Raw genomic sequence first — 16941 nt, 5'->3', positions numbered from 1 at the left:
AATGTACAATATTAGTCGAGTTAATTGCTGGTCCGGATTAAATACGGGAATATTTAAGGTTTTTGTATTAAATTAACTTTAAAAAGATATTCTTTGCACGGAATAGTTTTGCTAAATACCAAAATAAATTTTATTTTTATAAGTAAGTTCTTATATTATGAACAAATTGAACATAACAGTGAAATAAAATATTACCAATCTTAAATGGAAATTATCTTTCATTCCAATAATGATAGTGTGTTTGTATCTTACATATTTTTCTAGAAAATAGGTAGAGTACCTATATAAGTAAATATTAGATATTTATAGGTAAACTAGATTTTGAATTAATTATTACTTATTAAATATAACATTTGAATTTTACCAGACCGATAGTTCTTATTATTATTTTATATTCAGAATCAAACTATAGACCTCACGTTCGTAAATACTATAAATAACCACCAAGTGGTGGTTTTTACATTTTCAAATACACTGTTTTACATTCACTATTCCATTCATAATATAAGACAATTCAATTTAAACTCCTTTTGTATTCATGAAAAGAACATTATTTTACGCACAAGGAAATTTATGAACACATTTTGAAGAACGCTATATTAAAGGAATAATTCATGAAGTACTACTCTATTAGACAGAAATATGAAGGACTCTTTATTTTTATGGTAACACTGACACAATTTAAAAAGGTAACAATCGATATTATTTGAAGCATTTGATATAAACAGTGGTTTAATTAAAACTGACAACGTGGATGTGACGGCATAAAACATAGTAATTAAATTATATCCGTATTATCATATTATGGTATCTGGAACTTTTAATAACATTTTTCAAGTAAATTTTGTTACCTTGAGAAGGTACTCCGTCAGAAGGGTAATTTTGGAAGCAAACAGGGTGACGGCCATTTCGTTTGCATTTATAATCATTATTTGGGTTTAAAAGCTTATATGTATATATATATTTGTACAAGCGGTGTTTTGTATTCTATCCGGATGAATATAATATGATACAAAACATGCTATTCTGCTTGCAATTTTGAATGTGTAGATAATATAATCAAAATTCAAAATAAACGCCAACTTTATATTGAAATGAGCATATTAATTAAAACAATTATAATAATAAATATTAATTAGATATATTTCGAATTTTATAAACCGGTTGCTGTATTATTGTATTACTTCATATGTGTTGAAACATTTAACTTTACTTTTTTACTTGACTTTAATTTTTTTTAATGATTTTTTTTGTTTTGTTGTTTCTATATTGAATTTTTATTAGTAACACATCTTTGGTGATAACAAGCTTCGAACGAATCAATGCCTTCAAGAAAACTGCCAAAAAAAATAGGTAATTGCGTATCTTCCTACAAAATTGTATACATTATCCTCCTTTGCAAGCACAGTCAATACACACTTTTGAACGCTATACGCGCTCATTAAAATTAAATTTGTACGTGCTAAAAACCAACCCTCATATATAAATCACTACAAGAGAACTTGTGTACTATGTTGTAATATTAATTATGATGTAAAACCGTTTAAAACATTTACGTTGAAATGGTGAACCACGTTTCTTAAAAGCACTTACGTATCGCACAGATTTTCCAGCTCGATTGTATACGGTAAGCTTTGAGGTTAAGTTCTTAATGGTATTCAAGGAAAATGTTCTGAAATGCTTAAATAAAAACAGGAACTCGTTTTGAATATAGGGATCTTATCAGTTTTCTTGGAATATTATTTTCTTAATGTATTGATTTCAATGCTTTGTACATTCTGGGATGTAAATGTATCTATACTTAGTAATAATACGATCTTACGACCGTTTCTCTGTTCTATTCCCGGTGGGGACGAAGTAAAAGAAAAAAATGTCGCGGTCCGTAAAGAAAAACAAAATATATTCACCACCAAGTATTTTCTATACCTAATATTTATGTATAGGTTATAAAATGTTACCGTGTAAAACATAGTCGTGAGAAGTCCTAATATTTTTATTTTTACTCAATGATGCTTTGGATTACAATAATATCTTGTTACATTTTAAAATTCAACGTTCGTTATAAGGTGCCTGTTAGAGAAAAAAAAAATTATCTCCAATCTGTTTTCCTTTAAAAACAGGATATAGGTAAAAAGGTATTTAACAACACATTGCTTTGTAAAACTTGTTCTCGTCATCTAATGAAATATAGTATATTTTTTCTATTAATTCCATCGTGGCATTAACAAGACAGGTCTGTGTCCTCTGACCTTTATGAAATGATCGTCTGGAAACCAAATATATATTTAATTATCAGTTATCACCCATAGGAATGAAATAAAAAAGTACAACATTCATAAGTTTTTAAACGCACCTTTTTAATACATGATTTGCATTCAAAGTTTTAGTCTTACGACATTTATGATGCACCGTAATTAATACAGATTTAATAATTAATTACAATGCATTTAGACCATACGAACATAGAGCTCTAGCTCTATATAGAGCTCTAGCTCTATGTTCGTTTGTTATAGCTCTAGCTAGAGCAACAACCCCTTGTATTGTAAACGAAAACTCGTGTTCAGTGTTGTTCAGTATTAGAACATTGCATCGAATCTTTTCGAACGCAGAACAACGAAAGAATGCTCTACGCCTGTTTAAACACTAAAATAATTTGACATAGTGGGGTTAGAATGAGTATTAGCTCGTTCGATCTAAATGCACCGTAATACATGTTTTATTCAAAATTGAAATATATTTCTAAATTCTATTTTTAACGTACCTAACGTTATTATGACAATATAGGTTGCAATAAATTTTATCCTTTTGACATCAGCAAGTTATAGGTATTATTAGTAATGCTCATAATAAACTCATCATTCGCTCAAAAATTATTGACATAGGTACCTAAATACCTATGTCAATAATTTTTGAGTAAATACCTATTTTTAAATAAAAATGGAATATTTCAATAATTATTTGCATAGAATACATAATTTTATTATTACCTATATATAATATGTATTTCACCAAAACGAGCGCATTACAAAATCTGTCTTGTGATATTATTACATATAGAATTTGAAATAAAATGGCGGTTGCGAGCAACGTTTTTTTTTTCAAATTAATGACGAAAACGTGTTTCCTATTGGACGCCAAATGTCACGTAAAGCTGTGTTCACGTACGAGTACTTTGTCGTCGAATGGATTTAAAATTGAACTTCAATGTTTGAAATTATTTTCAAATGACTTTTGTCCTTTTCGTTTGAGCGGTGAAAAAATAAACGTAGGTAAATAAAGACTAGGTACCTAGGTATTCAATGCATCACTTTTATGAGCAGTAGCAGTTCATTTATCTTAATAATTGAAATAATATAACTATGTATTTATATATTTTCAGTTAAATATACCTATATTGAAATTATCTCTTAATGATTTACGTTTATACGAAAATAAAAAAGTAACCTAAGGGTTTATATTATCAAATACTGAAAAAAATCGTATTTGACACTGAGAATATTTATTCAATTTTACGATTTGGAATTTTTATGTTCTAAAATTTTTATAACCTTTTTTAATGGAGAAAAATTACATAAATTTCCATGGTTACTTTAATGTCAAAAATAACAAAATAATGACTAATTTGTTACGAGAAAATAATTTGCCTTATGTATACGAGACCTTATCACTTACTAAAGTTACTATCCTTTACATAATACATTTCTAACACGCTTGTAATATTAGCTTCATCTGTATGGTTGTTACTTATTATTAAGGACCGATGACAATACAATTATTTAAAGAAATTTTCTTCATATCTATATGTCGTGGTCATATCGTAGATTTGATCATTTCATGATATGAGTGGCCATTTCACGAAATGGTCGCATATCGTGAAATGGCCAACATAGTTTGATCAGATCGTTAAATCGTCAACGTTTCACGATTTGGTCATCCACATTTGGCCAGATCGTATAAAATATATGAATCGTATGATCGTATGAAATGATCAAATCTACGATATGACCACGACATATACATATAATAAATCTGTAGAAGGGTCAATTCTGTACATTGAAAATATTGAAAAAATAAATAGCAGGGGGTGTTACTGGATCGATACCAAACCCAAATATGTGATTAAACAATTTTTTGTCTGTCTGTCAGTCTGTATGTTCAAGCATCACGTGAAAACTAACCGTTCGATTTCGATGAAACTTGGTATAATTATACTTTATTAACCTGGGCATAAAATAGGATACTTTTTATCCCGGAAAAATACGTAGAAAAAAATAAATCTTAACTTTTCTTAATTTTTCCGCGCGGACGGAGTCGCGGGCGGAAGCTGGTCTTGAATAATAAATATAGTTTAAAATGATTAAGTAGTTGATTCTACCATTTAAGTTTCTTTTTTAGTGCATTAATAATTGCAAGTTTCGAAACAAAAGCTTGCCTATTAAAGACGGGATATGCAAACAGAATATATAAGTGGTCAAATGTCAAACTGTTTTGGTAAATTAGCCTCTGACATAACGGTTGAAAAACTGATGAAGTATCACTGATACTGGCTATATTTCATCAGTTTAGATAAATACGATGGGTATTTTCTCCATACAAACCATAGTATAAAAGCTTTATACTAAGTACAAACGGTCTCGCCTATTTTCTTCCTAGATATTAAAAGAAAGTCGTGTTAGTTACACTGTTTAAAACTCAACAACGGCTGATCAGATTTGGCTGAAAATTGGTAGGGAGGTAGCTTAGAACCAGGAGATGGAATCTGTTCTTGACAGTGATAGTTTTTAAAGTTGGTCTGTGTAGCGCATGTCGCGTGACGTACGATAATTATCGTAAGTTTCACTTTTACCGTGGTTTCATAAAACCACACAACATTTTTTAATTTTGAGAACGATCCGTGAACCTGTAACAATCAATTAATATAAATAAGAATGACCAAAAATTATGAAATTATATTAGTATTTTACATTTTGATATAAAACTAAATATCTAAAGATCACCTATATGCACCGCACCATACCTGTTATATAGTGTCAATAAAAACATTATGTAGTTATAAATGTAAATTAATGTAATAAAATCATAAACATATCTACTACAATTCATGATTTGAGACAAAGTTCGTTTGATATTATAATATCATCATCTAATTGAATTTAATTAGGGAGCTTTTTCAGTTCAAGTAAACAAATATTAATAACAGTTCCTTCTATTAATAGATACTTACTTATATCTAGGATTCGATGTGATAATGAGTCGATTTCAAGTTCATACACCAGTTACTTTTACCTAAATGATATTGATTGATGCAAACTAAGCGAAAGCTCAAGCCGAGGATCGTGATCCCCGTGAACGGGGGATGCCCTTGCGCATGTCGCTACCAGGGTGAACCTTCTGTTCAACCACGCGTTCGCGCAACCATTCTAACACCGAGAAACACCACACACAAAAAAGAAAGCAACTTTAAAATTTCCAATTGAGTTACTATATTAATATAAATTATTTTCTGTTTGAAGTTTCGGGCAAATATCTTCTAGCTATAGTTAGAATCCCTCAGGACACAGGAACAGTGTCTCGTTTGCTAGTTACGAGCTTACTAAGTCAAAGCAGTGTGTTAATTCAAACAATGTCGACAAGTCCCTTGGCATTTGGAGAATTTGTTGCCAATAATTGAGAAGTGTCGAACGATATAGATGACCTAGCTTCAGAAGATTTGATCAGAGGTTACCGAGAAATATGGAAGCTAACATTCATACATCGATCAATCTTCTCAATAACGTAGGAGTGTAAGTATGCTGTAGTTTGTGAATAATTTTACATACTTAAATATAAATAAATATATTAAGACCAAATATGCTAATTATTTTTTCAACGTTTTCATTAAGGCACAAGGAAGGTTCTTATGGAGAGAAAAAACGTAATAGAGGCCAGGGCAGCTAGTAAATAATGAATATTTTGGTCGAATCTCAGAAAGATACAGACAGACAGACAACAACGTGATCCTATAACTAAGGTTTCCATTTTTTTCCTTTGGAGGTTAAGAACCCTAATTTGCTTTATATATACTTACGACAGTTTATCTCTTACAAACGTTACGAGCAAATACATTTTTCTGATAATACCATAAAGATCAAAATAAATAAAACCTACAGGAAAGTATTATTATCATCATATTCTCTAAAAGTCATATTGTCAGCATGTAGCCGCTTAGGACAAAAAATTGACCTTATCCATATAGAAAAGGTCACATACTGTTTGATACCTAGATACAACTAGTATGCAAACATTTTTATATAAATAAGATTCATGGTCCGGCTCTTCGAATTATAGACTCTTGAGAAGACAATATGGTAAGATGCAAACTAGTCTAATATTTACTATAAATTAAGGAAAGGAAATTCCTAATAGTCAGATTTATTTACTTTTATATGAAAAATGATTTTTTTATAAAAAAATGACAAATTGTAATGTAGCTTTTTATTTCGAAGTAGCGGTCCGACCCGGTTTCGCCCGTGGTACATATTTACGTTTTCTCTTCATAAGAACCATCCTTGTACTTCAAGGAATATAATAAAAAAATAATTATCGAAATCGGTCCACCCGTTCACGTATGATGCCGTCACAACGCGAAACGGGATTCATTTTTATATATATTAGTTCTTATTAAAGTTTGAAAAATAAATCCTTTTCCATATGCGTATACGAATTATATCATTATTATGAATTATTAAAATTTTTATTGCCAAATTTCAAAACAAAGGCTTCCTTGCGATGCAAACAGAATATTTATGTAAGTGGTCAAATGTCAAATGGTTTTTATTATGTTATCAATGTGATATCTACTGTTGTACAGAAAAAGAAATTTATCGCTTTAATGTTCAGAACCGGGATAATAATACGCCATTAAAATCCATACTAATAATATAAATGCGAAAGTAACTCTGTCTGTCTGTCTGTTAATCAGTCACGCCTAAACTACTGAACCAATTTTCAATTTGGTATGGAGATATTTTGATACCCGAGAAAGGACATAGGCTACTTTTTATCCCGGGAAAATGACGCAATCCCGGAAATCCTACGGGAACGGGAACTATTCGGGTTTTTCTTTGACTGCGCGGGCGAAGCCGCGGGCGGAAACCTAGTCTATAATAATGTTTCAGAAATTGCTTATTGTCGTTGCCGCTTTGGCCGCGTGCGCCAGCGCCTCCGTTCCGGAAGGCGTAATTGCTTCTTTAATCGGCGCACAGCAAAGGACAGGAGGCGTCCCCCCTCAAGGCACCTTCCAATACTCATATGATACTGACACCGGAATCTCCAGCAGCGCCCAAGGAAAATTGAAAGTTGTTGGCAAGGTACGTAAAATATCGTGCCATAGGTTGCAGTTGCACTCAAAATTTATATTGATTAGCGCTAAGTGAAAGATTTTATTAAAACATTGGTATTTTCTTACAGGATGAAGTAGCCCTTGAGGTTTCCGGATCCAACTCATACACCTCACCAGAAGGCCAAAAGGTTGAGCTTACGTACATTGCTAACGAAAATGGATACCAACCACAGGTAAACCGTTAACATCCTAGAGAAAGGCAACGATCCTTTAACAATTTTTTTTCAGCAGTTGGGATTGAACCGTCCTTACATCTAATCTCTTCCAAATATATATTATTCTAAATTGTATGACCATGTTGTTAAACATTATTTTTCTTTACAGGGTTCTCATTTACCCGTACCTCCAGAACCTCTTCCAATCCCAGAGTACATCGTCCGTGCCCTGAAATACATCGAGGCGCACCCACCTCCAGTCCAGAAGCCCCAAAACTAATAAGCTCAATATCAACGGAAACAGATAAAAGTTTTTTTTACTATAAGAATGGTTAGGATGGCAATCCTACATGTTATTTTGTAACTGTTAAAGGTTTTATTCTATTGCCGATGATTTTAGGTTATTAACAAACAATTGTTCACACTGAGCGACACACGGTTATTAGAACTTAGAAGTAGGTATAATATATTAATGTCGTACACAACAATTTTGTTAGCTTTAAAAAGTATCATTAATATGGACTCTAAGATGTTTTTAACTCTTGAAGTCTGACTTTTTTAAATATAATGTTGGAGATTTATTTGTTTTTGTCTGATTTTATTACCTCAATTGTAATTTGTATGAGAAAAAGATGCTTAAAAGAAATTGCAAGCTTAAACTCTAGTTAAAGAGTTAAAGCTTGCAATTTCAATCAATAAATAAAATAATTACCTCGTATACCTATTACCTATACATCTTATATAATATATATATATAAATCTCGTGTCACAATGTTTGTCCTCAATGGACTCCTAAACCACTTAACCGATTATAATAAAATTCGCACACCATGTGCAGTTCGATCCAACTTGAGAGATAGGATAGGTTTTATCCCGGAAATCCCTCGGGAACGGGAACTATGCGGGTTTTTCTTTGAAAACGCGGGCGAAGCCGCGGGCGGAAAGCTAGTATAATTATATATACTTAGGTTATCAGAATACAATAAACATAACTACGTTAAAAACCACCGACTTGAAAAACGGTAAAGTAAATAATAAAAAAGATTTATGTTACTACTACACTATTTAGTTGAGACTGTACCGATTATATTAAAAGGGTTGGCGTCTCCATTTTATGTAAACATTAATAATGTATCCTCGATTAAATACAAGAAAGTAATAATCAGCTTTAATATAAATATAAATAATAATTATGTAAATTATGACATTTAATTAGCTATATATATATAAAGATGTTACCATGCACCTGTTATACATAATGACATTGAAAATGTGTAGTAGTAAATTTAAATCAATGTAATAAAATCAAAGACATATTATCTACTACAATTTATTAATGATTTGAAATAAAAATCGTTTGATGGTGGTATAAATGGTGACCTCATTGATTTTCATTGAGGGAATGATTTTTTCAGTTCAAGGAAAATATGTAGGCACTATAAATTATAATTTCTACTATTTCCGGTAATATCCGTGACCGTTAGTCATGTAAATTGTTTCATCAATATTCTTGCATCTTGCATGATATTCAACAGGTAGGTATTTCGTAGAGTTGAGCTCATAATATTTTTATGAGTAAAATATAAAATACTTAATATATAAAGGAGAGGGGACAACAGCCCCAACCCCCCCACAATCCTTCCTAAGCTTCCTTTAAGCTTTACAAAATAAATAAAGCATTTTTTTTCTAATTTTGTAATACATAATATATCTAGTATATTATCCTATACATCACCTTTTTTTTTTAATGTGGGGAAATCTTTCAAAGATACCCACTTCACCAAAGATACCCTTGTGATTCTTACCGACTAAAACCACACTGTGTTCCGTCGAGCCGCTTTGGGGGCTTGGGACAATCCTATACATTACCTAACGCTAATATTGGTATTCATTGAAACTTAGGATTTATTTTTATATCAAAATTTCAATTCAACGTGCACCTGTTATATGCCAACGTTGAAGGTTATATGGGAAATGATTTATTGATATAAATTCAAGTTTATAATAAATCGTAAAATCGAAAAATAGGAAATACAACATAGTTAATGACGTGTCATTCAAAGTTACCAAAAATTTGATATGATGCACGAATTTGTATTGTTTCTTATAATTCGTCTTCTGGACGTAATTTTATTTTACTTCTCTAAGACTGGACCTAATTTTATTTTACTTCTTTACGAACTATATAAATGTGATAAATAACTATTTAACTAACTAGTTAATATAAGTTCCCTTATTTATTTATTTATTTATTTATTTATTTATTTAAGGTTTACCAGAAATTGTTACACAAATTGACAAATATACATAAAATTAAACTTAAAAGCTAAGTGTACAATTTTAGATAGGTAAACACCACATTCACGAATAAAATTTAGACTTTGAAAGTTAAAACAACTTTATACAGAAAAAAAAACTACTAATACATTTAAATACAATACAAAAAATCTAATATGTTTTACAAAAAAACAAATCTAATATGTTTTACAAAAAAACAAATCTAATATGTTTTTTGGTGAACTAGGAACTTAAATTTACTTAGACTAAGGGAAAATATATCAATATCTTTAGAATATATTTTGTTGTAAAGTCTACAGAGTCTGGGAATCGGAGAGCAGGAACCAAGGACAGTCTTACGTAAGGGGGAAGATAAAAGGTTAACGGGATTTCTGGGATATGTAAAAGGAACTTTAAATTTGAATTTTGATAGCAACGCCGAACAGTTTATATGACCGTTTAAAATTTTAAATAAATATAGTAGATCTAATGCATTCCTTCTATTATCTAGCTTTTTTATTTTGAAGTGGGTTAGGCGACGATCATAACTTTTCAATTCTTTAGCTTTACCTGCAGAAAAAGCAAGATGATTGAGGAATCTCTTTTGTATACGCTCTATTCTGAGACTGTGCACTGCATACCTAGTGAGGTCTCCACGCAATAACACAATACTCCAGTACACTACGCACCAGAGTATTGAATAGCATGATCTTGGTTTCTGCCTTTCGAAACGATTTGGTGTTTCTTATAATGAATCCCAAGGATTTTGAAGCTCTTTTAATTACTGAGTCTATATGAGGAATAAAAGTTAACTTTTTATCAATAACTACCCCTAAGTCTCGGATAGATTTCTCAACTTGCAAATGTAAGCCATTCATTGTGTAATTGTAGATGATTGGATTGACTTTACGTGTGAATGTAATCTGTGAACACTTTTTAATATTGAGCTCCATACTATTGTTTTTACACCAAGTGACCAAATTATTGACATCATCTAAAGGAAATCTTCTTCGAAAAAAGGACAAAATGCTAAGATAGTAGGTAGGTACCACAGATTGCTAAATCGTTACTACGTACATAATATTACCATTATGCTCGCCCTTTCCCATTCGGCTTATACATTTTACGAAGGTAAAATACTTAAAATTATAATTAAGACAACAATAGATTGCAAAACGTAATGAAAATTGTCAATGAAAACTGCGAACAATAATAATTAATTAATTATCATACTAAATGTTAACATTTACCTAATAGGTTTATAGGTACGTCTGAACATCACATTACTGAATTATAAGCTAGGAGCTGCTAACTAAGCAAAGTATACCCAAAGTACGACTTTTGATACAATCCTATTTGAACTTGATAGTACAACCACAATCTCATTATACATTTGCTCAAGAAAAGCTTAATCTTTACATTAAAGGCTTCATTCTACAATTCATAATATAACTGACTTCGCAAAAACAAAATTACCAATTATCATACATTAAGACATACTAAGAGGAGCTATCAAGTTTGCAAGTCTCACAAAAAATTGGGTCAACACATCGTAAATTAGGTAACACTAACAAAAAACCTAAAAGTAGTACTGTATACAACGAGACATTTGATTGATGGGTAGTTATTACGTGCTGTAGCGTATACTTAACGAATTGAACTGGCGCCAGTACTGGCCAATTACAACACTACATAGTTTAATATGAACTAGTTACCTACTAGGCCTATTGTAACTAATATTGTAAATGGAGTGTTGCAAAAATAATGCATGTAAAAGGGTCAGACAAAATAATGTGACGATTAATTATCGTCTATCGAGTAGGTTATAATAGTTTAAGTAAGGATTAAAATTTTATGTAAGGATAAAAATAATCAGAAAAGGTGTTTTCCTTCTCCGATTTTGCACTTTAGACTTAACTACACTGGTAGTTTAGGACCGAGGACGGTTCAAGGGGGTATTGAGCCGCCTTTATCATCTTCCCTGTCCTGTGACTGTCCTGCCCACTCTGGGTAATTGATAAAGAGGCAGGGAAGCCACATAGTCTGGCATCTAGCTGCGGGAGCTCTGGTGCGTTCTGCAAGAGATCCCGGAGTCCCTGCTACCATGCTTTAGGTTTGGCTGTCGAGGAGGTTTTAGTGGGTAAGAATCCCACATGCTCTCTTTTTCCCCCAAAAGAGAGTATCTTTTGAAGATTTCCTCCCCGTTACCAAAAAAAAGGTTAGAATAGTACTGAAAATAAGAAAGAAAATGACATAAAGGAAAATGTTATTTTATCTACACTAATATTATAAAGAGGAAAACTTTGTTTGTTTGATTGTAATGAATAGGCTCATTAATTACTGGATCGATTTTAAAAATTCTTTCACGATTCGAAAGCTACATTATCCGAGTATTAAAGGCTATATTATATTATTATCACGCTAAGATCAACAGGAGCGGAGCCACGCGGATGAAACCGCGCGGCACAGCTAGTAATATAAACATGAAGAGAAAATGTTTTTTTTTTAAATCTAATCTAATTTATTACGTCAAAATAAAATATGTAAATCTCCATGTAATTTTTAAACTTTGCTTTTTCACTTAAACAATGTCGCTTTTCTTCAATCTCATACAGCTCTAATCATGACGTGGTCGTTCATTTTATTCTTTGTTCATCTTGTCATTTCAATTTTTTCCATTAAATTGTAAGGCTTTATGTAAATGACATTAATTATACCCGAAGGCGATGTAAAACTTTAATAGACTTTTTTTTATTTGGCAACAGGCTTACATATTATTATTAGTGATTATAACCTTTAAAATGGTGCTTTTATAGAATTAAAAGATTGGTGACTTTTCGAAACAGGTTTAATGTATATAATTGTTTGTATTAGAAAAGCCATTTAAATTTATTGGTATGGATGATAGAGCCACTTTAATAAAAATGAAAACGTAAAATCTACATACTAATGTTTGTGCGCTTTTTTGAACAATTATTATTTCAATTCATACCCTATAAATATAAAGCCTACTTTTCCAAAATACAAGGGTTTAAAATTATAAATTAATTCATTTTTCGGTTGAAGCCATAATATTATGATATTTTGTATCGTATATTAGTCAGTAAAAGAAATACTAAAGATATCATGCATAAGCGTTTGATACAATAGCTTATAATATATTAGATTACCTTATTATTGTAATAATATATTTGATTCATAGTACTGTAAGTTCTTGTATTAATTAAAATGTGCAAGAAATGCAAGTTGATTACAAATATAATTGAGAATAAAAACATCGAAATATTTATATAAGAGAGTGTGATGGAATAACATTTTTAGTAATCAATAATTGCAATTTTTATACAAATAACATGCTACGTCTAACATCACATTTAAAATGAAACTCGTATAGTACTCTCGCATGCACATAATGCACTTTTGAAACAGAGGTCACAAGCGAATTAATACATTTTTTACGATTCCACATATACATAAAGTTTCTAGGTATAATATAATGATTCGGGATTTGACCTTGAATCAACAAATAGTCAGGGCTTCGATAATCTACTCGCTCTGCATAAATTTAGCAAATAGCTCATACTTAGGTAATAATACTGTATCGGTTTTTGGTCATAGAGTATGTTATTCTGTAGATGTGACTTATATATTTGTTTGCCATGAAAAGACATGACATGACATGAAACGACACTTATTTTTAACTAGCTTTCCGCCCTAGTTTTCACCGGTATGTACAAATGAGAGTTTCCCATAGGAATGAGATCAATTGTTCTCAAAACAAATGTTGTTATTGGTTGTATTTATGATGATACTAAAATTTTATAATTAAGATTATATATGTATATACATCGACTTCTTCCTTTAAAATATGGATTTTCGTTTGCTTCCTTTTTGTTGATTTTCTATAAAATATTGTGAATAAAAAAAATCCATTCAGGTAGTCATCGGATGTCATAATAAAAATATACAAAATATTTATAAACCGATATGCATATAATGTGTATTTTGACCCCTTAATCATTTTTATATAAACATATCGGTTTATTGTAACATTCAAATAAATATTAAAATACAAATATTATAAATGCAAAAAAGCAATTTACTTTTAAAGAAAGGTTGTGTAGGAAATTTTTAACTTTTTTAGAAATAATACCTGGCATGTTTTTATAAAAAGTTATTCATTAACTTGCTATTGTTGATAAAGTTGATCAAAATAGAACATCAATTAATATTGCAGTATCTATCAAATAACTAATCTATGACCAGACGCTACAAGTTCGCACGAAACAAGACGATAATGAATTCGTATCTCGATTCTGGACAATACCTATATAAAGACTTTGATGAAATTCTATCGTCACATTGTCATTAACGGGCTCTGATAACCAACAAAATGGTAAGAGCTTATATTATATTTTTAAATAAATATTTTTTGGTAATTAAACATTTTTCGATACTTTTCCATTAGAAAAGTAACAAAGTGAAATTGTGTTTTCTATCAGCTAACGTAGTTCCTGTGGACCATTGTGGATCATTTTAAACATGTATTTTTTAAGCTTTATTTAACAATTTTTACCTTTTCTTTATGAACAATTTATTTACTTTATAATTTTCGATTAGCTTATTATTTGCTCCAACTGTAACATTTTTGATGAATATTCGACTCCTATTATTATCCATCAACAATAATAACATCCTACCAATATATTCACTAACAATACCTACTTATAGGAGGCCCATGTACCACCAGTGGGGACATTGGCTGATGATGATGATTCAATAACAACATCTCTTCCAGAAATTCATCATTGTTCTCGCCGTCTTCGTCGCCTGCGCCAGCGCTGACGTGTCCCACGTCGCCACCGCTGACTACATTGTGCCCATCGTCAGGTCCAGCAACGAACAGAAGCCTGATGGCGGTTTCAACTACGCCTTCGAAACTGGCAACGGTATCATCACCCAAGCCGATGGTGTTGTCAAGAACCCCAACACCGTGAGTTTTAGTTTATTTTACATATGTTTTCTACTGTACGTGTATAATATCGACATTAAAGAAAGACAAACAGACAAACACTAAGTATCGCGTTTACAATATTTGTCAAGATATTAATAATGACAGTGATTTTAATAGATATAATTCTTTTGCTCTGTAGACATCTTCGTGACAATCAACATTTTAGATTTATCATTTATCTTACTGACGATATATTAGGTACTTGTTTTTGATATTCTTCATAAAAAATGGTTGCGTCAAATAGTTATTCGTTTTATATGTACAAATCACGTCACTCTTTATTATATATTTTTGTGTTCTGGGAATCGGATGACATAATTATTCAGTGATATAAAATATAGAATATAGAATTTCCAAAAGATTAAATGTTTCAATCATTAAGTAAATTTCAATGGAAAGTTGTCTTATTATATTTGCAAGTCCAACATCCAACTTCCTTCCTACTAATTATAAATGCGAAAGTTTGTGAGGATGTGTGTGCGTTTGTTACTCTTTCACGCAAATACTACTGCACCGATTACAATGAAATTTAGCACACATATAGAGGGTAACTTGGATTAACACATATGATAGGTTTTATCCCGGAAATCCCCGGGAACGGGAACTATGCGGGTTTTTCTTTGAAAACGCGGGCGAAGCCGCGGGTGGAAAGCTAGTTTATTTATAATTCTAGCTACAAACGAAGAGTGAGGTTAAGAGTTTATTTACAATAATTAAAATTGAAGTATGTTTCTTTTTGTTATTACCTGATGATAATATGTCAAGGGCGGGATGTTATTTTATATTAAATTTATATATGAATGGAGCATCAGTAATTTATTATTCAAAGCTTATGATATTAATGTCCTCATTTTTGTTTGTACATAAATTCCTTTTAATCACGTTAGGAATGTGTGGCTGAGTTGAATGATACTTATAATAGGTTAAAATGTTATTATATATATTCAAATAGGGAAAAGTTTATAAGAACATAGTTACTAAACACTTATTGAATTTCTTAGTTATGATTATTAATAATTTACAGACCTAAAAAGCCTGACGTCTCTCTATATTTAGAAGTTAATAAATAATTATTGTAACTTGAAAAATTATTTTATTAAAATAATTAATTATTGGTATGTATATGTATATGCAATTCTAGCTAATTCTTCAAAGTAATTGTATTATTCAATTTAACCGGCTGTATGATAGTAATTAATTACATTAAAAGCAAAATTGAGCATTCTTTCGTGATCTTTTAGTGTATACGAAAACTCGTATTCGTATTCGTGTTGTTCAGTATTAGAAAATTGCCTAGAATCTTTTCGAACGCAATAAGAACAACGAAAGAATGCTCTACGCCTGTTTACAATAAAAGAATTTGACATAGTGGGGTGACATGAGCATACGCTCGTTTGATGTTACTGCACCGTTACCATTTGATAATAATTAGACACTGTATTTTTTTAATCAATATCTTTCATCAAGATTTCGTCTCCTTTCTCAGAAGGACTAACCTAGTACTAAGATTAGAAAATAAATTAGATTTTTATACTAAATCGTATTTTTGTGTGCAGGAGGACGCCACTCTCCAAGTCACGGGAAGCGTGAAGTACGTCGCCCCTGACGGTACCCCCGTGGAACTCTCATACGTCGCCGACCAAGACGGTTACAAACCTGTCGTAAGTATTCATTAAATATTATTTCATAAACGAACTTGATGGTTACAGTTTCACAGTTGTTAGAAGTTAATTTTGGTATATTATTTGTTATACATAACTTTCAGATTAGTATAGAGATAGTGTATCTATTTTGCAGACATATTTCGAACCTAACGACATTCTTAAAAGTCGACATTTATTTTGAAAACATAATTAAACTTATGTGTTTATAAGTTGTACATTGTAATCAAACATGTCCGCTTATCGCAAGATAAGATATTCATACAGCATACATTATATATAACCAATTTATTCCTTTCTTCCAGGGAAGCCACGTTCCCCAGATCCCTGAGCTGATCCTCCGTGCCCAGCAGTACATCGCCAGCCACCCACCCGTAGTCAAGAAATTGTAAGACCACAGTAGACCCACACATCGCAAACCTGAAGAAATAAAGCAGTTCTAACATCTTTTTA

At 31.1% G+C, this 16941-nt stretch overlaps 2 protein-coding genes across 3 annotated transcripts in view; both read left to right on the top strand.

Annotated features, from left to right (window-relative positions):
- Positions 1–8115, top strand: part of LOC123696178 (larval cuticle protein LCP-17-like) — a 23661-nt gene extending 15546 nt beyond the window's left edge. Inside the window, exons 2-4 of the mRNA XM_045642234.1 lie at positions 7158–7349; positions 7450–7554; positions 7706–8115. Coding sequence (XP_045498190.1) covers positions 7158–7349; positions 7450–7554; positions 7706–7816 — 408 coding nt within the window. The 3' untranslated portion in view covers positions 7817–8115. The remainder of the gene's footprint in view (positions 1–7157; positions 7350–7449; positions 7555–7705) is intronic.
- Positions 7761–16941, top strand: LOC123696180 (larval cuticle protein LCP-17-like). 2 transcript variants are annotated; one of them, XM_045642236.1, is made up of 4 exons: positions 7761–7867; positions 14612–14806; positions 16384–16488; positions 16794–16941. In XM_045642236.1, the coding sequence occupies exons 1-4, from the start codon at positions 7865–7867 to the stop codon at positions 16878–16880; spliced, it is 390 nt and encodes a 129-aa protein (XP_045498192.1). In that variant the 5' UTR covers positions 7761–7864; the 3' UTR covers positions 16881–16941. The 2 variants fall into 2 exon arrangements, with proteins under 2 accessions (XP_045498192.1, XP_045498194.1); XM_045642238.1 differs by lacking the exon at positions 7761–7867 and adding an exon at positions 14194–14209.

Source organism: Colias croceus, chromosome 12, assembly GCF_905220415.1.
Source record: "Colias croceus chromosome 12, ilColCroc2.1".
In the NCBI taxonomy this organism is placed as follows: domain Eukaryota; kingdom Metazoa; phylum Arthropoda; class Insecta; order Lepidoptera; family Pieridae; genus Colias; species Colias croceus.
The sequence above is the reverse complement of the archived record's forward strand: the minus strand, read 5'-3'. Positions and strand labels throughout refer to the sequence as shown.

Excerpts from the sequence above, each read along its gene's own strand:
- LOC123696180 (XM_045642236.1), top strand. Across the intron at positions 14,807-16,383 it reads TTGTCAAGAACCCCAACACC|GAGGACGCCACTCTCCAAGT; the intron begins GTGAGTTTTAGT and ends TTTTGTGTGCAG. Across the intron at positions 16,489-16,793 it reads AAGACGGTTACAAACCTGTC|GGAAGCCACGTTCCCCAGAT; the intron begins GTAAGTATTCAT and ends CCTTTCTTCCAG.